The sequence below is a fragment of the Meriones unguiculatus genome, chromosome 20 (genome assembly GCF_030254825.1).
Source record: "Meriones unguiculatus strain TT.TT164.6M chromosome 20, Bangor_MerUng_6.1, whole genome shotgun sequence".
Classification (NCBI taxonomy): domain Eukaryota; kingdom Metazoa; phylum Chordata; class Mammalia; order Rodentia; family Muridae; genus Meriones; species Meriones unguiculatus.
The window spans coordinates 63,120,777-63,146,668 of NC_083367.1; the positions used below are offsets into that span (position 1 = coordinate 63,120,777).

Consider the following 25,892-nt stretch of genomic DNA (forward strand, 5'->3'; position numbering starts at 1 on the left):
GAGACCACAGTGCAAGTATCCTCCACACACGACTGAACAAAGAACTGGGAATAACGTCCATGCCCAGTTATAGCGGATGCTTGGTAACACAAAATAAGCTAAAAACGAACGAACGGACGAACAAAATACTTTCAGACATTGTGACAAAGACTAAGCTCTTTTTAGAAAGAAATACAGCAGGCTGGGTGGCTGCAGGTGAGGACCAGTTACCTGATGTAAGCACGGGTCTCGGGGGCTGGCGCGAGACTGGGGTCCGGAATCTGCGCTGCATCCGCTGGCGCAAGGAGAGCATGGGTGTCGTGGACGAGTAGCTGGGAGGGGCCCGGGTGGTGTACCTCGGCCAAGAGTGGGTGCTTGCGGTTGGGCTTGCAGTGGCAGGGTTTCGAGGCTGGTACCGGGTAGAGGGGTGCGAGGCTATTGGAGGACTACCCGGTGGTGGTCGCCTCCCAGGGATGGTGCTCTCTTCCTGCACAAGGCTCCCTCCCTGGGGAGCCAGCCCAGTGGCGGCCTTGTCTTTGTCCAGGTTCCTGTTGGCATACTTGTTGTCCCTGGGGGAGGAGGAAGAAGGCCACTTGGAAACTGAGGTAGACAGAGAGTTTTCCTTGTCTTTTAAATTTCCTTCATTTTCCTCCTCCTCCTCCTCAGTGAAGACTGACTGCTGAGATTCCAGTGGCAGGGGACGCTTGGAAGGTGAGATCTTCTTCCCTGGTGTGGCCTGGAGCCCGGCCCTGCCAGGACCCTGAGCCCGGGGCTGGGCGCTGCCAGGCCGGCTGGGTCTCACAGAGGCTCCTGCGTGGTTGGGCTGAGGTCTGCTGTCGCTGTTCCCTGACTGGGAGCTCGCCTGGCGAGGTTTGAAAACGGATGGGGTAGCATCCTTGGCGCGGGCGGAGTGAGTGGGAGCCCGGGAATCTGGGCCCTCGATTTCAGTGCTGTTGTCCTCATAGCTGCTCTGGGAATCCTCATCCTGACCCTGGGAGGCTAAGGGCAGCGCCTGATGGGAGTTCACTGTGCGAAGGCGCTCACGCCCTTCCTGAGCAACAGACAGCTTGGGCTGGGAAAGCGACCGATCGTCACCGTGGCTCTGAGAACTAGAGAGCTCTGAATGGCGACCAGGTGTCGTTCTTCTGGGAGCGGTGGACCCAGGGGAGGGCTGGGATCTCGATGCTGGAGGCCGAGCAGGGGACGGCTGGCGGCTGGTGGCCCCTGGGGATGTTTGAGGAGCATCCTCGGTGCTCTGTTCAAAGTCCTGTGCCTTGGAGGGCAGAGGGGATTTGCCCCCAGAATGTACATCTGCTCCAGCGGTTTTGGAGTTTTCTAGGACAGGCTCCTTCTGGTACACGCTGGACCCTCTTTGGGAGCCTCTTCTTAGGGTGTCCCAGCCTCCAGACACGGGCTGCCTGGAGAAGGAAGGTGTAGTACGATCGCTGACCACGGTGGCTGGCAGTGGCTCTTCATCCTCGCCATCTCCGTAGACATTAGGGCTAGGCCTACTGTGGGATGCTGGCTGCGCAGGTGCCCTGGTAAGGACTTTTGAAGCTGAGGTAGACGGAGGAGCCCCAGAGGGCTGCAGCCTTAGTCCCCGTAGTCTGGGGAATCTGTTCGGATTTCTGCTGTGGCCAGCAAAGGGCTTATTCCGTATCAAACTGAAGTGACCCAAGGCAGGCCGGGTCTGTTGGGTCTGAGCAGTGGCCTCAGCCCTCTTTCTGGTGTCTTCTGCACCTCTGTCACTATCTCCCACCCCACCAGAAACGTCATCTTCCTCAGAGCCAACTGTCAGGGAAGAGGGGTGAGAAGAGCCGGCAGCCCGGGTAGGTATGTGGGAGCTAGAGGCATGGGTATCCTGGCGGTCCCTCCACCCCTTAGAAAGCGGGGATCTGGAGTGTGGGTGGGAGGGCAGCGGTCGAGAGGACCCTCTGTGCAGTGGGAAATGTCTTGAGGGTTGGGCTGCAGCGCTGGAATTTTCCTCACTGGTGGAAGAATGGGAATGACTCGCTGAGCGGCTTTTGTCCCTGAGCACAGTAGAAGCCGCAAGGCGGCCAGCAGCTGGGGTTAGCTCGGACCGGATTGGATTCTTGGGAGGTGACTGAGAAGATGCTGCTTTGGGGTCAGGGGAGGCTGCTTGCTCATCCTCATCCTGGTCCATAGAATCATTGTCTGTAGGGCTGAGCCGGTGGTACCCAGAAGTAGCTGCCACTGATGAGTCAACCCCTAGACGAGGGTTGGGGGCCAGTGAGGGACCACGCTTGTCCAGCCCTTCTTTTCGGGGCAGTACTGGCAGGCCAGGCCTTGCTGGAATCCTGCCAGGAGCAGGAACCCAATGACCAGATCTACTTGGTACCCTCAGGGGTCGCCTCTGGTCTAGGGTCGCCAACCTTGATGAACGAGGATCTTCAAGGGAATCCAGTTCCTCCTCGCCAGTGACTTCTGTGGACTGGGGATCCAGCTCTCCCGTTTTAGGGTGAAGCTGGGTTTTCCTGGGCACCGCACCACCGTTAGCCAGGATCTTGTTCTTTGAGTCAGGGAGAGCATCCTTGACGTTTTTGGCTGGGGTCGAGCGGTCGGAGGAAGCTGCAGCTTTGGGCGTGGGGGAGGAAGGCTGAGGTTTCTCATGTTTCCAGCTGTCCCTCCCATTTGGCTGGGCACTGGCCTCAGTGGAACTGGCTGGAACAGATTTTAAAGAATGGATGTCAGAGGACATTAAAAGGTAACCACCACCCAGTGTCCAGGTGTTCCAAATTGCACATTGTAATCTGTCACTTCTAACTCCTTAGAACATTGAATATAAACATTCCCAACTACGACATTTTTTAAGTTATAGTTTACTTTAAACAGCAGAGTTCTTGAGCATATGTGTGGCTTGAATCAGGAGCTGCCAAAATGTATCATCTGAAGAACGTTTGGAATGAGTGCTTAGCTATAGTCGGTCCTCTGCATCCATGGAGTTGGCAGCTGCAGATTCAGCCAATCTTGCCTGGAAAATGTTCGAGGGGAAAAAAAAATGTGTCTTTGCGGCCATGTATATACTCATGTCCCTGTAAATAGCTCAGTGTTCATACACTGTATTGTTTGTTGTGTAGGTGAGCTCAGGGTGATTTAAGGTGTCTGGAGAGATATGTGTGCAGACTGTGCAAACACTTCTATTTCATTAAAAAAGACTTGAGGTTCTGCAGAGCTGGTATTCTTGGGGGGTGTTTGAACCAACCCTAAAATACTGAGGAATGGCTATCTGAGTCACTGGTTTTATAAGTACAAAATCCTGAGTAAGGCATTCTTAAATTAATCGTCAGTATGTCACCAATGTGGTATGGCTGCTCATAGCGCTGAGTGACCCACACTCAAGAGCCAAGAGCCATAGCGGAATAAAGTATGGAACTTCCAAGTGGCCGAGTAAGCTCTCAGCTTGTAGACGCCGAAGCACCAGAGTCCTGCCCCTCCCCCAGCGTGCTTCCACCTGCTTCCTCTCTGCTTAAAGTTTCTTTCATAATGGATGCAGTTGTATTCCCCAAATAAGGCTTAAAATAGAGCCCTGAGTCGGCAAAATAATATCTTAGACATATCCTGTGATCCCTTCTGTCTTAAGAACAGAGCTGAGTGAGGGGAGGGAGGTTGTATTGGAAGGGGATTTATATAGCAACGGGGGACCTAGAGAGAACAAACATCTTTTTCCTTGTCTTCCAACATGAAACTGTGGCCCTCACAGCACGCAGTGAAGGAAATAGTGAGGGAGGCAGCTGTGCAGATCCAGAATAAATGCGGAAGCAGCAAAGAAAGCGTGGTCCACAAACAGCCCACCAGCCTCCGGATCTTCAAGCACTTGTTACTTTTAATGTTGCTCAGACCAACCCAACAATCGAAAGTCTTCTGAGTAACATTGTATTACAAAATAACAGGACAAAGTGAACATGTCTCAACGTTTGCAGCAAAGGACTAAGGATTAAAGTGTCAAATTAAATTTACCAAAGTGTTCTTTCCCTCCCAATAGAAGTCCCAACTTAAACACTAATACTAAAGGAATCATATAATCAACATATTGATAATACTGTAAATAATTATTACTATCAGTGATAGCATCTTAGTCTTTGGGCAGATTGATTTCAAAGGGGTCTATACAATATTTTGGAGATAATAGTGCAACCTCAGCCCTGAAAAACCATCAACCCAGTGTTTCTAAACCCAGAAGCATGAATCAAAGTAACACAAAACACATGAGCAGGAATGAAGAGGGGAAGGAGAGAGGAGGAGCGTGAACGCACAATGCTTACTTGTTGGTATAGCGACAATGAAGGCTTTGGAGTGTGGCCCCGGGCCTCTCCTGTTTGTGGCCCGGATTTTGAACAGATAGCGTTCCCCAGGCTGCAGACCATCCACCAGGGCAGAAGTAGTGTGTCCAGAGAAGGTGAGGGACTTTGCTCCGAATGGTTTGAGAGCCGGGGCGTATGAAAGAATGTATTCTGAAATGATTTGGCAGATGGTTGGAAGGCAGAAAATGAAAACAGACCTCTATCCAGCAGACAGACCGTGTGGGCAGGATGAATTAGAACACACATTGCTGAAGCTAATACCCTGGCAATGCACACCTGGTCAAGAGCTGCGGCAGAAGAATGGGGTGCAAGAGAGCTCACCCTCACGAGAGCCCCTGGAGCTTACTAGCAGGCAAATTACTACTTTGAGCAAATGAAGCACATGGGATGGGGACCGTTATTCTTATAAACTGACCAAGTACATTTACACCAGTTTTTGTATTTATTTAAAAACTTCCAAATATATCTGGGCACAGGGTCTTTTCTGAGACTGACATTCAACTAAGGACCATGTATGGATATAACCTAGAACCTCCACTCAGATGTACCCTGTGGTAGCTCAGTAAGCAATTGGTTTCCCAAAGTGAGGGGAACAAGGACTGTTTCTAACAGGAACTCAATGACTGGCTCTTTGGTCTCCCCACCCCCGAAGGGAGGAGCAGTCCTGTTAGGCCACAGAGGAGGGCTTTGCAGCCAGTCCTGAAGATACCTGATAAAACAGGATCAGATGAATGGGGAGGAGGTACCCCCCTATCAGTGGACTTGGAAAGGGGCACGGTGGAGATGAGGGAGGGAGGGAGGGACTGGGAGGGAATGAGGGATCGGGACACGGCTGGGATACAGAGTTAATAAAATGTAACTGACAAAAAAATAATAATAATAAAATAAATAAATAAAAGAAATATTTAACTCAAACAAGTGCATGCAAAGATAATCAGAATCATTATTCAGTAGGGAAATACAAATAAAAACCATGCAACATCAAAAAAAAAGAACTTCCTATGATGGCTGTCACACACCCCAGTGTAAGAAGCCAAGAAGCCCCAAAAGTTCCAACTCCCGGCAACTGGTTCTGAGCAAACTGCTCATATCATGTTTCATTTACCAAGCGGAGTGACTTTTAGTGCATTAATTCAGAAAAAAAAGTCATGTTTTGCATATAACTTCACTCTTGTGAGAACTGTAAATGTTCTCCTTCACTCTATGTTGATTCAAATATTTCGCATTTTTTAAAACTGTGAAGGAAAGCCACTGACAGAGTTGTGTGGTTCCTAATGCTTCCATCTTTCCTGGCTTGTCTGTAAGCACATACTGCCCGTAATGGGCAGCCCAGCCTAAGAATCTGTTTCTTTCATTACATGGAATCTTTTATATTTCTTTACATTCTGAACTTATTCTTTACTTTGGCTTTTGAAATTAAAATATAAGTACATCATTTTCTTCATTCCTTCTCCTTCCTCCTACCCCTCCCAAGTAGCTCTGAAATCATATACTGAGCAGGTTGTATCTATAGATTTAGAAATATATAAATGCATCAACATTTAAGGACAAAGGCATATTTCACAGTAGTTTTAATATTCAACAAAGAACTGTCCTTGCCAATTCTCTAAATGAATTTAAGATTCAAAAATCTTACCAAGTAAATACAAGAATGGTCTCAGAAAAATAATTTGAATCACACACAAAAACAAATCAAGTGATTACATGAGTATGTGGTCTCGTCCCCTTTCACTAAGGTCTAAGCTTTAAAAAGTACACTAAATAATGAATCTTTCAACCAGAAATGCCTTTGCATCATCTGTCTGGGAAAAACACAGCATTCTTTTCTCAAAGAACCAGTTATTATTAGTAGGAACTAAAAATGAGAAGAGAGAGAGAGCTTCTCCTTATGATTTCTTAATGGATTAGGCACATCCGGGAAAACATTTAACCACATCAAAATGGCTGCTCTCTTACTATGCTTTATGTGTCTCTGACATAGATAATGCCCCATTAATTAATCATGAATTTTAATCTCACAATTACACCTGTATGGAAACTAAGCAGGGTGAAGATACAAAAATCTTCCATCTATAAGAATTCAGTAGCTATCATTACTTCTGGCAGTAGTTAGCTAGTGACATGTGGCTTCCTTCAGCATTAATTGTGATATAAAGTAAGACATAGGGCAGAAAAAGAATGAGGAAGTAGCATGAAAATAAATTCACTAGATGGACTGTAACTGCTGTTTTCAAAACTGAAAAACCTATCTAGCCAAAGAGGCATCTTCATTCCACTTTCAGAGGCCTTTCCAGTATCACAGTCCTTAATACCCAGGGAATTAGTGCTTATGTTGTAAAACTCATAAGGGGGCAGCTAAATATATATTTGTTTACATAACTATTTGAGTAAATATATATTTGCTTCTGACTTATTCCTGTAGGGGACGGGACAAGCTAGAATAAAAATCCATTCTTTCTGAAAAGTGAAAAGAAAACATTATGTATAGAAAACATCATGGCAATCATCGCCCTGAAGCTCCATCGTCCTATAAAAAGACACTCTACATGGGAGCCAAGGCAACTTAAGGTTGAATGCAAAAGAAATGAACCACGCAACAGTTTCCATTGGGAAAGTCTCAGAGGAGAAGGCTGATAGTGAGTTTCCTGTCTCTCTAAGCCTGAACAAACTGTTCATAGCTTTTGGGTATACCAGACTTAAATTTGCCTCCCCCAAACCTAAAGACCATAAAAAGATTCCTTTCCATCTTCCCTGCTTTGAGGGTACACTGGCTGGCAAAGCCAGGTAAAAATCCAACACGAGTCTTTAAAACGTCCAGATTCGTGAAACTTTTAGAAGTCCATTAACACCGAAGTTGAAAGATTCCTGTCTTTATTTAGCAGTCCCAAAAAGGCTAGTTTCAAACGTCAGCACCTGCACAGATCTCACTCTTTTCTCCAGAAATCTGCCCCTCCCCCTATTTTTTTCATCCTTTCCTCGACCTCTATAAATCAATACAGGCTGAAATTTAGGGAACAAATCCACTTTCTGGAAATTATGACTTAAGGTCTTCAGCCCCATTAAAAGTATTTACGGTCTCATTAAAGGTCTTTATAGTCCCGGTGGACCCCCCTCTGATTTCTCTCTTCAGGATCTCACAGGCTCACTGGAAAGGGTACAGAGGTTATGATAGCACACAGTGCAGTTAACAGCATCTCCAGGGCGGCTCTCCTGAAGATCCCACCTACAGCAAGACGACAAGAATAACCGGCAGGTGACTGCCCAGCTCTCAGATAAGGTCCACGTGCATGAAGCCTTCACGTCCCCTGGGTTAGCACCTCGCTGTACATGTCACTTGCCTAGTATTTTTGTCAGCCTCACTGAGGTAGCATTTCTCAGAAAGGCCACTCAGAGGGCAAGGAGGAGATACCTACCTTTAACCTTCCCCTCAGTCTCTGGCAGTGCATCCCAGGATACGGTTACAGTGGTGGGCTTGCCGCTGACTGGCCACACATTCAGGTTCTCAGGCGCTGTGGTGGGAGCTACAAGATGACAGGGAATCAAACATTTCACAAGGCTCTCGTGGACCTCCTGAGTGGAGATAGAGACAGGCCCCTCACACACCATTTACTTGAAGAGAGAGTGTGATCATATTGATGACACATGAAGAGATACTTTTCACGAAGTGGCTTATGTCATTTTCACCAACTCCTGTAGTGAGTTTAGACACATCTAGAAATAGTCTTTTTGGAATTCCAATTTTTTTTTCTTCCAGCTAAATATTGCAGTATTAGAAGTTAAAAACCTGCACCATCCTTTTGTATGACTTTTATTGTTGTCGTTTTTAACAGAGTCTCATTATGTTGCCCTGGCTAGCCTGGAACTCAATACATAGGCCAGGCTAGCCTCAGATTCACATAGATCCATCTGCTTCTTTGTCCCAAGTTCTGAGATAAAAGTCATGCTTTGCTGTATCCAGCCTAGTTCAACTTGTAAGGATGTAGTTTTAGCTGTTATTGAATATTATCCTTGGATACAGATAACAGTTTCCCCAAACTCAAACATGACCCCAGCCTCAGGAAGATTATAGAACACTAGCTAGGCAACCTAGGGACATCTTGGCCACAGTTATATATGGTATGCATTGGAGCTTTAAGGGTTTGGCATATCAGAAGAACGCTTTGACAGAAAGGGACTATCAGAGTACAAAGCATGGCCCTAACACAACTGCTGCTTAGCCCCATTCAAGCCTCACTCTCTCTTTTAATAGTTCTAAACCCAAACTCTAATTCTAATTAAACATACAAACTCTACTAAGATTTATAGTTAGTGAGATTTAAACACTGCCCAGGCTGGCCACCGACTTCTTGAGTTGCGCTAAGTCTCATTGCGCTAAGTCTCACTTTGGAGTGATCCTCAGTTGAAACCCCGAGGCCATTGCAGATACAAACCAGACTCCGGTGTCCTCTGGAAGATGGATGCGCTCCACTTGCCATCTCGTTCCCCTTGTGAAATCCGGACTGCGAATTCATACACTGTGTCTGGGATCAGGCTGTCCACCAGCGCACGCCTGTTGGAGACTTGTTTGTAATCCCACCTGGCCGACTCTCCCTTCTCGCGGTAGCGCACAGTGTACTGTCTGTGAGGAAACACAACACAACAATCATCCTGTGGGGCAGAGTTTTTGCAACTGAGATCCAGGGTCCTTGCTGTTCACACTCCCTGTAAGTGGTCATTTTTTAAAGTAAGCAGGGAGATTTGAGGAGAAAAATCTAAACTTTCAACTATGTCACTGACTCTAAGAGTCTGTAGCAAGGGTCCTGGCCAAGAAACATGGAGTGTGTTGCTGTCCAAGACTTAAAATGTTCCAAAGACCAGAAATAACAAAAACAAACAAACAAACAAACAAACAAACAAACCACAGGAGGCAGGCAGAATTTACCAGCACCTAATTACCTTGTGATGAGCACACAGGCTAAAAAATGTGACAATACCAAGAATCAGAACTGGTTCATGCACACACATACACACACACACACACACACACACACACACACACACACAGAGCCAAAAAGCTTCGTTTCATACTGAATTCTACAGGCTCAGGAGAACCCGGAACATGTGGTCTTAAGTAGACCTACTGCTGTGAAATAGAACAAAAATCTAAAACAGAGCAGGTCAGAGTGGCTTAGAGAGGAGGCCGGTATGATCTTCAGGGAAAGAAATACACGATGTACTGATTCTCAAAAACCCCATACCTCCTTGACGCTCTAGGAGCAGCAAGCCCTAAAGACTGGAACCCTTAATAAAACGTTTCTTCATGGCTTCTTCCCAACAGAGGGAAGGCAAGTATAAGGACCCATAGTTTGATACACACACACACCAAGTAAAAAAGCCAGGCATGGCAGCAGACACTTGTAATTCCAGTCCTGAGAAAGCAGAGACAGGGGGACCCCTGTGGCATCCTGGCCAACCAGTCTAGCCTACTTGGTGGCAAGCTTCGGGCCAGAGAGAGACCCTCTTTCAAGAAGATGAGTAAAAACAAGATTGAGGACACCTGAGGAACAACACCCAATGTTGATGTCTGGCTTCTGCATGCACATGTATACACACACACACACACACACACACACACACACACACACATACACAGAGAAAGAGAGAAAGAGAGAGAGTTATTCATTACATTTAGTAAGTCAGGAGAAGACATCAGTTGAAGACATGGCACAATAATGAACAAAGCAGTTCTTCTGAAGAGAGTCTACCTCCCCTGGTTTTTCCCAAGATTTTGGAAAGCAAAGCCTAGAGGTAATCAGGCACACTTCCCACTGGGGAACAGTATACAGATAAAGAAACACAGGGAAGCCAGACCCAGGGGCACATGTCTGCAATCTCAGCACTTGGGGAGGCAGAGGCAGGTGGTAGATCTCTGTGAGTTTGAGGCCAGCCTGATCTACAAGGTGAGTCCAGGACAGCCAAAGTTATACAGGGAAACCCTGTCTTGAAGAAAACAAACAAACAGAGAGAGCAAGATAGAAAGTGACTTCTGAGTTCATCAATAGAAATAATAGAAATAGAAATGTCATTCAAGCTGCAGGACAGTTAAGGCCATCCTGCATCTACTATAAATTACAGTTTATATACATTTATAATCTCAGCATTATACTTCTTTTATTTCAAGTATGTTCTACTTTCCTGATACAGATAGGTTCAAAACTTAATACATAATAACCAGGCCACCAAATCTTTGCCTTCCTCTTAGTTGTAAAAACTATCAAGTCTTTGAACACAATTTTTTAAGTCTATATTCACCAGTTTCTATGCAATGTGGAAAACTATAAAACTTACATGAAGATTATTCAAACCTGATAAGATTTTTTTGGGGGGTGGGAGTAGTAAGGAGATGGCTCAGCAGTTAGGAGCACTGGCTGCTCTTCCAGAAGACTCAGGTTCAATTAATGCCCAGCACCCAGCTGTCTGTAACTCCAGTTCCAGTGGATCCAACACCCTCCTCTGGCTTCCATGAGCACCATTCTTGCAATTGGTGCACATGTAAGCAGGTGAAACACCCATGCACATAAAAATTAAAAATTTTTTAAATCTTTAAAACGGGGGTGGAGAGATGGCTCAGAGGTTAGGAGCACTGGCTGCTCTGCCAGAGGCTGGTTCCATTCCCAGCAGCCACATGGCAGCTCACAGCCACATGTGACTGTAGCTCCAGAGGAGCCAACACCTTCACATAGACATACATGCAGGCAAAAACACTAACGCACATAAAAAATGAAAAGGGATCATTTAAAAAATATATTTTTTGGTCTGTGGCTACTACAGATGGGTATAAAAAGCAGAACAGGAGACCATGATGAGCAAAGAGAGAAGCAGGTGCTCTTTGTTACTACATACAACCAAGCAGGATCTGACACATCAAAGACCAGCTAATGTGTACAACATCAGACAAACACCTGCCACTCCACATAAAACCCGTTCTTCCTTGACTCTTCAAGAAGACTCCTCCCACGGCAAACTCTTCATAGAGGGAAACCCTACAAAACTGAGGCAGAGGAAAAACAAAAATCGGAAATTTCTACATGTAAGACAAAGTGGAGCAGGTGAGATCTGAGGTCCTGACCCATGAATTATACTCCAGGCCCTATTCAATTTGCAGGAAACTGATTGCCACAGAGTACTGGACCATCAAGACCAAAAGAGGGGTACACACACACACACACACACACACACACACACACTATAAAGAAAATAGAATCAGGCTGAAGAGATGGGTCCATGGGTCTGGGCTCTTCCACAGGACCCAGGTTCGGTTCCAAGCACCCACTCGGTGGCTCACAATCATTTGCAATTCCAGTTCCAGAAGCTCTGACACCCTCTTTGCCTCTGTGGGCACCAATCATGCACACGGTACATATACATACATGCAAGCAAAGATATTCATGGAGAAAAGGTTCAATAAGTCAGTCTTTACAAGATTAAAAAAGAAAACCACTGAATTCATCTTAAGGCCATTCATACAGATAAGAAATGATGAGCATGTGTACCTTGATGCAACAACTCTCTTCTGTTTTTCCACAAGAGGATCTACCCAGGTCACAAGTACGGACTGAGGTGACATAACCCGGACACTGATGTCTTCGGGTACATCCAGTTCATCTGCTTCTGCAATGATAGTGGGCACACAAAGGGTTCCTCTTAACTTAGGCCCTGTACTGACCGCCTCTGGCCAAGCCTAACTCTTAGTTGCACATGCTTAACTGAGGTAAGACGAGATAAATAGAAAAAGTGATTACTGTCTGTATAAAAGGGGAAAATCTCCACTCCTGTGTTTCCTAACTACAGACTGAGAAGCAAGTACTCCACCTCAACACGCAGAAGAGTATAAGGGGTGTGCTACACCTTGGTGAAAAGTGCTGCAAGAAACTGTGTTTGCTCATTATGAACTGCAAATTTCTCAGAAATAATAAAACTTTCATGAGCGCACACATATGGGGGCAGGGAGAAAAGTTCACTCTGTTATTCCTTAGAGATTGTGATGAAAAGTAAAAATTCTGCTTTTTAACGATGGTTATGAGTCTCATGGGAGTCAATGTCCTTCATATGTTAGAGTATGTGGTTGCATGGCAGGTTAAACGTTGCATCTGAATATAAGGTAGAGTTGAGTTTGCCAGTTTCTTATTGAGATTTATTTTTGTAACCAAAATATATAGCCACAAAGCTCACCATCTTAATTTGGTCTCTAAAATTCACAAAGCATCCTTAACTTTGCCTGTAAGTCTCTTCGTTTTGTTTTGTTTTTTTTTTTTTTGGATGGGCTTTTTTTTTTTCCAAAAGAATACAGATTTTACTTGAGTGGAGGAAGTTGGTATAGACTGTTAGAAAAATCCATCAGTTTTCTATGGTAGAAATCAATGAAAGAAATGAAACAGCTTTGGGGGAGAATCTCTATGCAATGTGGAAAAGCATAGTAAGACCCGCTTTACACACTGTGACCTCACTAAAAGGTTGTGACAGGATTTCCTCCCGTCCTGCTGAGCTTTTATTGTCAACCTCCACAACCTAGAGTTACCTGGAAGGGAGAGCCTGCACTGACAAACTGCCCCAGTCAGATTGGCCTGTGGTCATGTTCATAAGACACTATCTTGATTGTTGATTGATGTGGGAGGGCCCAGCCCAACCTCAGGCCACTGTAGGTGACACCTCCTTAGTGAGGCCAGCCCGGGCTGTATAAGAAAGCTACCTGAGCACGAAGCCACCAGGTAAAGCAGGAGCAGCATTCTGCTTTAGTTTCTGTGACAATGCCTGCCCCCAACTTCCCTCAACAAATGAGTGTGACCTGAAGTATAAGAAGACATAAACCCTTTCCTCTCCTAAGCTGATTTTGGTTTATCACAGCAACAGAAAGGAACTAGAACACCCTAAATTGAGGTTCATGGCCAGAAAATATATGTGAGGAAAAAATACACTTCAATAAGTGCACAATGATTGGGCTATTGGTGAACCATAGTTATGTATTTTCATACTAATCTCAATGCCATCACTTCTGCCTAAAGTGAGCTGAAATGGTGTGTATGTCTCCATGCTGTCCCAACACACCTACTGTTTCCCCTGCTTTGTTCAGTGTCTCAGTGGGGACAACTAACAGATGGACCAGTCCATGTCTTTCCATGGAATGATGCCTCGCTCTCTCTAGCAGTGCAAAGCAACTGTACTAGAAAGCTATCCATAATCCCCAGTGAAATGCGCTTTATTAAAAAAATTCTCCTGTCTCTTCACATGAAAGAAACATGTTTGCACCTACAACCCTCTACCCTGTAGTTTTTTTCATTTCCTTTGAAATTCACCAATCCCGCCCTCTCATCACAGCCAGCATCATGTGGAAACAGCATTCAACCAGACCACCGTTTCGCCAATGGCATCCCTGGAAACATACCTGCATTCTTGCGCTTTGTGAGGGCAGCCCTATACACGGGCTGACTCTGCCCTTGCGAGTTCGTGGACTGTAGGGAGACCACATACACCGACTCAGAGGCTGTGGACCAAAGAGCAGGACATGGGACAGTGTCCTCGTTCCCTAGGAGCCTATGCTCCCTACAGAAAACACCCCTTCCCTCCCCTGTCCCTGCCCCAACTCTGCTAAGCATTCACACGTAAGTCTTCATTTAGTCATGCTCTGCGAAGAGGCCCCTACCACTGTCTTTGTTTCATGGGTAAGGACAGGCTTGGAGGGGTGAGCTGTCTGCCAAAGCCCTAGAGTAAATTGGGTCTTGCAACCAGCTCTGTGTAACTTCAAGGCCCAGGCTCTCAACAGCTTCACCTGAGGAAGGGACAGGGCCCTAGGCAGCCGTCACAGAGATACAAAAGAGAGCATCCAGCCCTGGGCACACACTTCTCTCTGTGCCTTTGTTATTCTGGACACCAGGCATCACTACCCAATGATCCCTGGGCACTCTGCACACACCAGGCATTGCTTCCCACTTCTCACGTGTCTCCCCTCTGGCATCTTGCTGAAGGTCTTCTGACTTCCGTGTCCTCCACCATTTGCCACTTCTACCTGGAGTCTGACCTTGCCATCTCTTCTTGTAGTCCTGAGGCCCTGCCACTTCAACTATTGCTTCAGCAATACTGCATTTCCTGGGGATTTCACTGACTCAGAGACCACTGGTAAAATGTGCTTAATGATTGGCTAGGGGTGGGATTCATTGCTGATGGGACTTCAAGCCAACCTCTCTAAGGTTCCTCAGCGTATGCCCACTTCCCAAGGTAGCCCATGGGCAGTGCCATCTCTGTGGTAAACAGTGTTAAGGTCCTAAGCAGAATAAATCCCAAAGGCACAGCAGACCCCAAAGAATTCACTTTACCCTCACCCCAATCCCTGTTCTGAAGCAAGCTTCTGTTTGGGTCTTCTCTTCATAGGCACCCACTGTGGGAAGCCCAGATCTGTTGATGAAATAGCAATTCCAAAGATAACACATTATAGAAGAAGTCTGAGAGGGGCCTGCCCCAGTGTGGTTGTACCGAGTCCAGAGCTCATGTATTCCTTGGACCCAAATTTGCTCAAGTTTAGGCAGCAAAAAAGGCAAGATCATGTCATCTTAGGTGAGCAGAGGCGTGCTAGTGAAGAGATGAGAAACTAGCGGCCCAGCCACGAAGGGCAGGGCAACGGCAAACGTTAGTGATTGCTCTGGGTGTGACCCGTAAATGAAACACTCTCCACGGCATCAGACTTGCAAAGTGTCTCTACTCTCTGGCTGGATAGCTGGGTAGAGTTTGGTCCGTCTCATCAAAGGGCTGCACAACACGCCTATGAAACCACCCAGCGGCAAAGGGACAGCTCAGGAATGAGGGACTGAAGTGATCCCAGATTATTCCGTGCTCTCTTTTTTCCCACATCTGCTCTTCCCAAGAGACACTCAGCCTGAATTCTCCTTCTGTTTCCTTGGCTCTTTTGACATTTCTGTGTCACTGGAGAACAGAGGTGGTTGGTGTCTTCTTGCTGGAGCCTGGGTTTTGATGGCTCAGGGTCCTTTTGTGCTTCAGAGGGCATGTGCCTTCTTGTGGGGACCACGTAGATACAAAGGATACCACATAGTTGTCTCGTGCTGGGAACATCCTGTCAAGAGGCTTAACAGACACTCTTCTGGCTGAACATGGCATCCGATAAAACTAGAGACTTCTGGGATACTTCAGAAAGAGGGATGCAGTCATTTGCCCAGGGTCTTTGCCAGTTCAAATCTGAGCTGCTCACCCTGCAGCGTGGTCCTGGGAGCCAAGTCCTAGGGACTTGTAGGACTGTCTGCCTAGGCTCTGTAAGGATGTACACTTTGCCTTTATGTTCTCTGAGTAAACCAGCAGTGCAGGCCACGAGGCCTTCTTCCCAGAGCTGTCTCCCTGACACTGCTCTCACGCAGGGCCATTCCCTGAGTTCAAATCACTGGCCATCGTGGCATAGCGATGAATCTCTTTTTCTCCTTCATGCTCTGACTCCACTCTCACTTCTTATTATCTACATGCTCCTCACCTACCTTGGAAAAGAACTTACCTTTCATGACAGAGATGCCAAGCAAGCAAGCGGTACGGTACTTCTTTCCCTGTGTTACACTCTTACATGCCACCCACAGGCCTGTGGGTGCCTCTTTTGCCCCTCCCCACCCCAGCTTCTGTCCCCAGCAATGCCAATCACCACTTCCAGCCTCCTTGCCCCTGAGTGACGTGAGCCTTCACCTTAACTATCTATACCATCAAGTTTGCAAGAACACTAAGAGGCACCTGATTAGTGCTTGAGTGAAGAGAACAGATGTTTTACTAGAATCTTCTGAGTAGGCCCATGAAGCCTCTGCCTTGATTGAGTCTTTACCCATTAGGATATAAAAGAAGTATGAACCACGGGGACCAAAATACTTATCACGAGTAAAAGAGCAGGTGGCAGGGAGTGCACCCAGGGTCTTCCAACTTATAGCACAAGATAGATGTGCTGCCGCCAGGGACCCTGGACCTTGAGTCTCTATAGCCTAACCTCCCCAAGGAGGGTTTGTAAAGGGACCCAGCTATGCATCAGTTTATTGGGTAGATTAGGGCCAAGGGCAAGGACAAGAGTGATGTGGCCATAGACAATTCCTCAAGGGCTACCAGCATCTCTTCAAGACATGGTTTGTGTCCCAGTCTAGCTTGCCAATAAAGGTTCAGGTCTATTTAAGTTGGGACCACACAGTCCCTCCTGATGCCAGCGAATGTGCCCATCAGGATTGCATAGCTAATGCTGCCTTTGCTCTGAAAACAGGACCATAAAGGGGAAAATACCTCCCCACAATACTTCTCATCTAGAAATGTGCCATGGCTCAAAGCATCTGTGTATAGAAACCACTTACAAGACAGTATGGTCCTGCCACTGAATAAAAGTTAGTATGATGGGGGCCAAGACAGGATGGGACAAAGAAATGCTGTGCTTTGAGTAAGAAATGTCTCCTGTGGGTTTCTGTACTTGGCCCCATGCTGGGGGCTCTGTGGAAGGTGGGGGGACCTTCACAAGATAAGGCTTGCTGGAGAAAGCACATCACCAAAGGCCAGCCTTGGGAGTTTTATAGCTATTTCCAGTTCACTCTGCTTCTTTTTCTGCCAAGATCTGAGAAGTCCCAGGAACACACTCCCACTACCATAGAGCCTCCAGCCACCACGCCTTCCCCTCTGTTGGCCCCATCCCGTCCACTGTAATCCCAAACCACCCCTTCCTTCTGAAAGTTGCTCTCGTAGGGTGTTTTGTCACAGGGAAGGGGAAAGTAGCTAAGGCAGAGCTTTACCTTGAAGAGTCATCACAGCGGGGAAATGCACCTCCCAGCTAGACAGCGTTCTGTTTTGAGTGAGGGCCTAGATAGGGAGGTGATGGAAGCATGGTCTAGAAGATCATTTCAAACTCACCGAGCTTTTTAATTTCATGCGATCTCTCATCTCTGGTCAGAGGGACATAATTCATCTTCCGGCCACTTTCCCCATAGCCCAGGAGAAAACCCCGAGATCTGCGAGGACTCTTGGCCCCAGATAGGCGTGGTGCCTTCCATGCAACGGACAGTCTGTCATCTGAGGCTCGGACGCGCATCCTCAAGGGCTTGTTGGGCACTTCCTTTTCTTAAAAGGGACACGACATAGAAATGATTAAAGGCTGCGCTGCATGGAGTTTCCATCATGCTATGCAAAAATCTCTGCTCACACTGAACCTCATCAATTAATCACTGGGCTTACAACACTTGCTTTTTGGTACCCTGCTCTGTTAATTTCTAGGGTAGACCGGACCACATGGCCTTGCACTTCATGCCAAGAAGTCTCAGTGAACTTAAAATGAAAACATTCCATGCGTAGGGCTGCCAGCCACAGATCTTGGAAGCTTTATAATGTCACTTTTCATCTACTTCCTTTCATCCCCCTTTAGGCTAGACGGGCTATATTCTCTCTGGCGAGGGCTGAAGGTAAATATTAAAATATTGCAGAGTCAGTAGGTGCTATTTATAACTGGGCCCCAGAAGGCTCTTCCTCTGTGGTGTTGAAAGGACGGCTTTCCTCGTTTTAATGAGCTAAAGGCTAAGCTATTTCAAGTTGGAGTCTCTATTCCCACCCCCAAGTTTTGCTCCCAGACAAATCTTGGTTATTTCCCATCATTGCCACTACCCTCAGGGTCTCTCTGGCTTTCAAACTGGTTTCCAAAAATCCTGCACTGACTTGAAATGTGACCATTGTTAACTTTCTCAAAGTGTGTCCTGGGGACACTGGTTAGTGTTTAGATTTTTTTTTAAGTAGGAACTCATATGTTGCAGGACAAGGGTTTCTGAATCACGTGACCACCATGCTTGTCCATTTCTAATAGCCCTCTCTTGAGGATGCTGCTGAGCAAAAGAGCATCTCTCGAATTATAAAAAGCAGATGCTTCCAAGCATCCTTTCTCTGCCGTCTACATTAGCTCCAGCACCGATTCTGACTAATTCTTTCAGACTAGAAATTCGAAGCTCAGATAATAGATGAAAACTAATGCCATGAGTTGGCGTGAGCTTCACCGACACACATGAAGAGCCATCTCAGTTACTCTGGAATGAGTTATCGCCAATGTTGTACATCTAAGGAAAGGACCATCCTTTTGTGGGGTGCCTTGAGCTGCTTAATGAGCCACTGGACACCCCTTTAAGGCACCTGAGAGCAGTTTATATGGTGTAACAAAAGTTTTCCCCAATATGCAAAAATTTAAACTTTTTGTTCTCCAACAAAGTGATGCAGCAAAATGCAATGGGCATGGGTCCTTTGTGAGTTCAAGACAGGCACTGGCTGCTGCATAGGACCACATTCTCAGCCTGCACTTGTTTCCCATCCCTGCATCCTTCCAGTCAAGTAACTGGTGTCCCCTGTTCTGTCCTTGAGAGTAGCTTTAGGTTTCTTCTCTGGACAGACAGACTGTCATTTGGCAACACCTGCCTTCATTAGTGAAATGCTGAACAGTGATAAGCCAAAGAGCCTTAGAATTCTATAGTGATGGGGTCAACAAGAGGAAAGAATGAGGTTTCCAGGACAGCAAACGCAAGTCTGTTGGCTCTGGTGTGCGTCCTGGAACTCTATGCACAGTGGTCCTGTCAAACATTAGCCACACCACCCCATGGCAGAGACAACAGCCGTCCCAGCGTACTGCATGGTTCCTGCCACCATCAATGACCAATCTTCTTACTGGGGCCCTAGAAGGGGTTCAGGACCATAGAACAGCTGATAACCCATCACAATGACCTACATTAGATAGAACTCTGAAGTGGGGGGAGGGCACACCTCTCCTATCTCCATCCTGGGTGTTCATATAGTGGCCTCAGAGTGAGGCATGAAGACGGATTCAGAGGTGTTAAAAAAAATCTGAGACAAAGCAGATAAAGTCACAGAGACTTTATTCACTATCATTAGCGCCAATTAGGGATTATCCCAAGTACTCTCTCTGTTTAAACTCATACTACGCACCCTCCCACCAGCCACCGAGTCTCTCATGCTAATGAGCGTGAAACAAGAGTTTGGGTCTAGACAGGCTCCGTACAGCTTACCCTAAACAAGCCGAACTGCTGTCTGCCCATGCAGAAGGGAAGGGCTTGGGTGAGAGGCTATTCCCGGGACAATGGTAGTGTGGGTAAAAGCCACAAAGTAGAGAGAGAGAGAGAGCCCACCCCTTCAACACAGTTCCTTCTCTTTCCCGGCTTTGATTTTCAAGCACCTGGAAACTTCCCTTTCTTTAACGTTCCGTATCTGCATCCCGTCAGCTACTTCCTGCAGATCGCCCAGGGAGCCTCCCTTAAAGCAGATCCGGGCATCGTGCATACATGCATTGCACATGGTTAGGATTCATCTGCAATTGAATTATTTAAGTCGTCCCTCCGAGCTGTGTGTGCAGTCGCCTCTTAAAAGCACACTGACTTCTTCTAATAAATTCTGTAGCTCCTTTATCTTAAAGACAGGAAGTCACAACTGCCAAGAGCAGTCTGGCTCACACCCACACAGCAGAGTGTATTTATTTCAAAATTAGCAGGACATACTCTGCCCAACACCCTCCCCCCATGAGTCTTAGTGCAACCAAACCACGTAAGCCATAGGTAGAGCTGGCCAGTCATAGAAGACCTGTGACAGTTACACACTGTTCCCTGCCAGGCATAGAATGAAACAAACAGCATGTGGCTGTAGACCAGGAAGCCAGGCGGGACTGGGCTGTTCCTCATGATTTGTAAGTCAGCACATGTCAAATTTTCTTTTTTATGTCTGTAACCCCAGCTAGCCTGGGCTATACAACAAGCTCTGGGATAGCTTTGGCTACAACAATTGCATCACCAGCTTACGTTCATCATGAACCCACTTTTCCTGGGAAAATTCAGACCCAGCCCCCTGAACCCTTTCTGAATGGATTCCCTAACCTCTTCAACACACATAGTGTTTACAATACAGTGGTGAGTTGCTAAAGGCAGAAACGCACTCTTGGAAATGTGTTGTCAGGTGATTCCATTGTGTGCCTGCTACATGCCGTGCTCGCATACACTAGGGTAACTATGACATCACTAAGTGATGTAATCTCGAGGGCTAGGCTCACGTACACAGAACATTGTGATGCCTGTGCCTGCTCCAATGAGCACATTGTGATGCCTGTGCCTGCTCCAATGAGCGACTTCAATACTTTTAATTCTTTACTAAATGAGTTTTGGGGAGGTACTTAAATAAGACCAATCAATTAATAATAACAAAGGAGGACTCTCAATTTCTTTATTTTGGAATGAATCTATTGGACCATAGCTCACCAGGAATGCATCCCTCTAACAACAGACGAAGAGACTGAGAGGCAGAGGTTGGGGGAACGTTGCAGAGCTGGGTGACAACGGGCACTAGCAGGAAGTAGGACCCTGCTGTTGGATCTGTAGTCCTAGCTCGCTGTGCCTCGGTGCCTACTCAGACCCTCCTGGTGGCCGCACTGTGAGCATTCCTAGTACACCACAGCAGCCACTCTGGGAGAAGACCACGGTGCCTCGTGAATGCTCTGAGCAACAGGGATCCATTGGCTGACTTGTCCGAGGAATCACTCAGAACCCAAAGTAGAGAAAGACAGCACCCAGACACCCTGCCACCCTCAAAGACACCAGAACAGTGCTTGGCCAGTGCCTGGAGTCAGGAAAGCATTTGCAGAAGTGAAGGAGGAGAAGTCTCAAAAACAAAACGTATGAAAGGGAGAAAAAAGGAGAGAGAAGAACCTTGACATTCTCCAGGCTCCAAAGAGCCTTCACAAAGGACATAAAACTAACTTCAAACACCCACACACGGCCCTTCAGTCCCAGGTCACTGGGCCTGTGGAAAATGTCAGAGGCCCTGCCTTCCTGCTTCCAGGGTGTCCTCAAGTAAGGAAGCTACCAGAAGCCTGCCCGTCATGAGGGCAGAAACTCATGCTGTAATGAGAAGGACCCCACAGGACGATGCCAAGCTACCAGAATCTGAACCCTAGAGTTGGCTTTTGAAATCCAGCAAGCTGTCAGTCAGAGGCAAGGCAAACCCCTTGCACTACCCCAGCATCACTCAGGGAGCAGCACTTCATCACTTAAACACTTCTTCCTCAAGGTTTTCACAAGACAGCAAAGAAATTTACCTCAGTTCCCCCAAAGCCTGGAGTGGTGCTGGGTATATGCACAATCGATTTTAACCTCAAAATTCTCAAGATTGCATTTGAGTTTTGTAGACCACGTCACTGAATGCTGCCATTTGCTTTACAATTGCAAACAGCCGTTTTTAGTGCCTGATCATTGAGAGGGGACCCCCCCCCATTGGAGGTGTGCAGTTTTTCTCATGCCTTTGCTGATTCCTGGTCATATCCTGTGGACTCTGGTCCCTGGGGGCCTCAGTTTGGCTGACTCCATATATCGCGGCTAGGGTGGCTTTGTTATTGGCCCCACCAGAGTCGACCATCAGCAGCTCTGTCACCGGCACCTCTTTCACTATGTGGGACCGAGGCCCCGCTGTGCTGCAAGCTGCCAAGTTACCCACAAACCGCAGTGCATCGGCAGAGGAGGAGTCTGCGCAGGTCAGTAGAGACGCTTTTGATAGTACTGCAAGAATCTAGAGGCTCTACCACTGCCTGCGTGGATATGTCTGGGTTTTCATGAGTCACAGACCTTCCCTAGAACTCTCGCTGAGGAGACAGTCCTAATATTTCTGTGCCCCTTCAGTGATGGTGGCTTAGCTAAACATCCAGGAGACCAATGCTGGGTGCTAACATCCATGGGATTCTGACAGCAACATCACCAGCTCACTTGTAAACAGAGCTCTGAGGGTTCCCCTTGTGGAGCCCAATCTACCGGCTCCCATTTCTGACCTTATTGCCCTTACCACATATGAAGAACTTATCTGTATTCTCAGGGTAGCCAGCTCTCTGTGCTCCTAATGGGTGGCTCAGACCCCACAGCTGCCATGGTGTGTTGATTTCCTGTCCTGTAGTGTGTTGATTTCCAGCCACACTTTCTGAGCGCTCACAAGGGCCTCTAAAAGCAAAGAGAGCAGTAGTCCCTTCTGACTTCAAGAGCTGATGCCTCTGGGCCCCTTACGACAGCACAGGGATGGGATCCCAGACTGTGGAGGCTTAGAGGGACCCATGGGAAATATTCTAGGGAAAACCGTTTCTCCATTCCAAGGTTTGATTTGGTTTTCTCTGAGGTGGTTTTAAAGGAAGTCTTCCTACATTTGCTTCATCCGGGGGTCGAATGGAGAGCAAGGCATGTGTTCCTGAAAATAAAAGGCCTGGCCTTGTTGAATGAGGGCTTGGTTCCTTCAGCCTGCTACCTTTACCTAGTCCCCCAATTTGTAATAAAATCCAAGTTATGAATAACTTGATAAGAAGAGATGTTTCTTTACCGACCAATATCAGATTTTTTTTAAGGATCTTGGATAATATACTCCAGGCTGACAGTCCCAAACTTTTTTTTTTTTTTACTTTCAGACTTTGAGAGGAACGCCTTTGGTAAACACAGGGTCAGAGAGCAGGACATGGCCCCACTTGTTGACCTCCAAACACGTGTTGTCTTTTATTAAACTACAGAGGTCCTTCTAGAACATTCATTAAGGCTGCATCAGCAAGCACAGCTCAGTCTCTCCAGCTTTCAGGCACTCTGGCCCTGGCCTAGAAGCAGCCACTCCCATGGTGAGACCCCATGAGCCAAACCAGACCTCTTTTCTCTATAATTTATCCAGCCTCAGACATTTTGTTTCAACCACAAAAAAAAAAGCAATGAACTAGGTAAGACAGCAAGAAGAGGTTAAGCCGAATTTTCATGATTTCGTGGTTGAGTTATTTCAGTGTCAAATTATTTATGCAACAGTATGTGTCAGCCTTTTGAGCCAGGCATTGGGAGGCTGCTGGAGGGAAGGTTCAAAAGAGAAACCCAACCTCAAATTTGCCTTGGGGTCTCATTGTGGTTTAAAGACACTGCGTGAATGAAGCCTTCAAAAGAAGAGGTGACTCAGCTTCCCCCAAAGCAGAGAGAAAGGAAGATGGCAGTCACCCAAGGACGATAAGGTGTGTCACTCCTGGGGAGCAGGAGGCGAAAGCACCTGGCAGAAGGGAGACAGCACAGCCAGGAAAGAAGCTGATGAGAGTGGCTACCTTTTGTGGGAGCCCTCTGGGAAGAGAAAAAGCTAACTGTGTAAGGACAGACAAACTCGCTGAACCAGCGCTGAGGGCCCAGACTGAGAAAGACAGCTGTGACAGTTGAGACAACACAGGTCAGCTGAGCTCTTTATTTCTCTCCCCTAGTCCAGCTATGAGATGCTAAAGAGGGAGTCCCAGGAAGCTGGGTGGTCCGGGTGGGACCAGCGAAGGCAGTTCAAAGAGGGGAGATGTTTTGAGTGCGTGTCCGGGTTAAACCAGAGAAGAAGCAAGCCAACAGTGGCCTCAGGATGCTGTCAAAGGGAAAGGCCTGCAGAGCTCGGGCCTGACAAGGTCTGGAAGCAAGCTCACGGTGAGAGATAGAAGAAACAAGATTTCCTACCAAGAGACAGAGGAGTTCCGAACTCCAGCTTAAGCAGGGACCAACTTTAGCCTAACTCTAGATCTATGACAAGATCTAGCACTTGGAAACTGGGAGGCAGAGCTGGCCACTATCATGGATGACTGGTGTGAAAGACATTAGACATGTACCCTGGTGTACCTGGACATAGGGAGCAGCCACAGTGGTCAGTGGCTGTAACCAAAGGGTTAGAGTGTCTGGACCACAGTGCTGGTGGCAATGGCCTGAGAGAACTAGGCCATACCACACACCCAACTTAGGCCAAGCTATCGTTCAACTATTGAAAACATGAACAACCTTCATAACTGAAATACAGTTCAAAGACAACATGAAATACAACTCAGACTTAGTGTCAATTCTGGGTCCAATTCAGCTCCACAGCTTGAGGAAAAAGCACAGAGGACTGACTTTGTAGGAAAGCATGTAAATTATTAAAAATAGATATGAGCCTACTCTGTGCTAAAATTAACTAGGATCTAATGTGGTTTCCAAGATGAAATTTTGACAAATACTGAATAACCGTAGGCTGTTTACTATCCAAGTTGGGGAATGGCACAGTCCTGACCCCAAAGGCCTGCCTCTATGTGAACTCATTGCTCTGGACCCACTGCCAAGGAAGCTAAGACAGTGATGAAGAATTCTGCAATAACTGGATACACACCCAGTGTTCTAGAAAATGAACAGACTCAAGGCGTCACAGCCCTGGGATCATGAGAGGTGGTTACAGGCTGACATCTCAGCAGATAGGCTCTCCATGAAGAGCAGAGGAAACCTGATTGGGCTAGGAAAAAGTCAAGGCTACTGCCCACGATCTGCAGTTTTAGCTAGTTATCAATTCTGAGTCTAAACCTTTTGTATTTGGATAAGCGACTAGACTCAGAGTCACTCAGGTCCTGTCCAACTTTTAGGCCTCAGTAGAATGTTCCTGTTCCTCCTCCTTCTGCTCATCCTTTACTATCTCAGCTTGAATATACATTCTTATCACCAGGCTCCTCCATCTTCTTATTCGAGATTACTATGCAGGTTCCCCACACACACATAATACGTTATTATTTCACTGTATCCTCTCAAAACTCACATATTAATGTCTTAACCCCAGAACTTTGGAATGGAGCTATGTTGGGGTGTAGGGCCCTTAAGAAGGTAATCAAGTTTAAATGAGGCTACCAGGGTGTGGCCTGATCCAACCCAACTGCTGTCCTTTCAGAAGGAAGGGGTGTACACCTACAGATGTGTCCCTTTTCCTGTGAGGTGGAGGGAAGTCTGGGTGAAGAAACAAAAAACGAAGGAGGCCATCTGCACACACAGAGAATTCTTGGGGTTCAAACCTGCTCATACCTACTCTAGGCCGTCACACTGCAGAACCCTTGGAAAGGCATTTTGTTGTGCCAGCCCTCCCGCCCCCATCTGTGGTAGCTCTAGCCAGCACTAGTCGTCTGATGTGCACTGTGGGTTCCTTAGTGGCTTCCCAGTTTTCTTTCCCATTAGTGTGTACACTTTATGCCGATGAGGCCTCATCCATCTTCTTCCTCATGCTGGAGACTTCTGGTTCCTGTGCCTGCAAAACCACAGGCACTGAAGGAAAAGATTAACTGAAGTTCTATTTTTAGGTAAAGAATATTTATTTGGATCTGATAGGTCTAAGCCAGCAAAAGGAGGACTTCTGGAATTTGAATTGAAATCCTTGTTTTCAGCAGAATAAAGAATGGATTCTCCCCTGATTTCAAACTGGTGCAGCACAGACACCATCGTCCAAAGACCAGCCAGTGCCTGCAAGGCCTCATGCTAGTGCTGATGCTAAGTTATTTTTGTATTTTTAAAGGTGAATGCTTTCCTCTGAATGAAGACCTGCACCATTATGAATGCTTCTTTTGTTTGACCAAATTATCATCCACTTAACCATTACTCTGAATAAGAATGCTTTTTTTTTTTTAAGTTTCAAAAGCAAAAGATCTAGAAAACATGTCAATCAGTCAATCAGTCAATCAGTCATGGATATTTCCTGCAAAGTCTTATTATTTTCACTGATGATTTTCAGAGCCTGTGTTCTATGCATAGATAC

The 25,892-nt window shown here is 46.6% G+C and overlaps 1 protein-coding gene across 4 annotated transcripts in view; it reads right to left on the bottom strand.

Annotated features, from left to right (window-relative positions):
* The window catches only part of Fndc1 (fibronectin type III domain containing 1), an 81,877-nt gene that overhangs the window by 30,999 nt on the left and 24,986 nt on the right, over positions 1-25,892 (bottom strand). For 2 of the 4 annotated variants that reach the window (XM_060373139.1, XM_021635732.2), the window contains 7 exons: positions 17,205-17,411; positions 13,723-13,821; positions 11,834-11,951; positions 8,732-8,919; positions 7,715-7,822; positions 4,263-4,451; positions 211-2,661 (listed from right to left, as the gene is read on the bottom strand). In XM_060373139.1, coding sequence (XP_060229122.1) covers positions 211-2,661; positions 4,263-4,451; positions 7,715-7,822; positions 8,732-8,919; positions 11,834-11,951; positions 13,723-13,821; positions 17,205-17,411 — 3,360 coding nt within the window. The remainder of the gene's footprint in view (positions 1-210; positions 2,662-4,262; positions 4,452-7,714; positions 7,823-8,731; positions 8,920-11,833; positions 11,952-13,722; positions 13,822-17,204; positions 17,412-25,892) is intronic. The other 2 variants (XM_021635733.2, XM_021635734.2) reach the window with 2 other exon arrangements.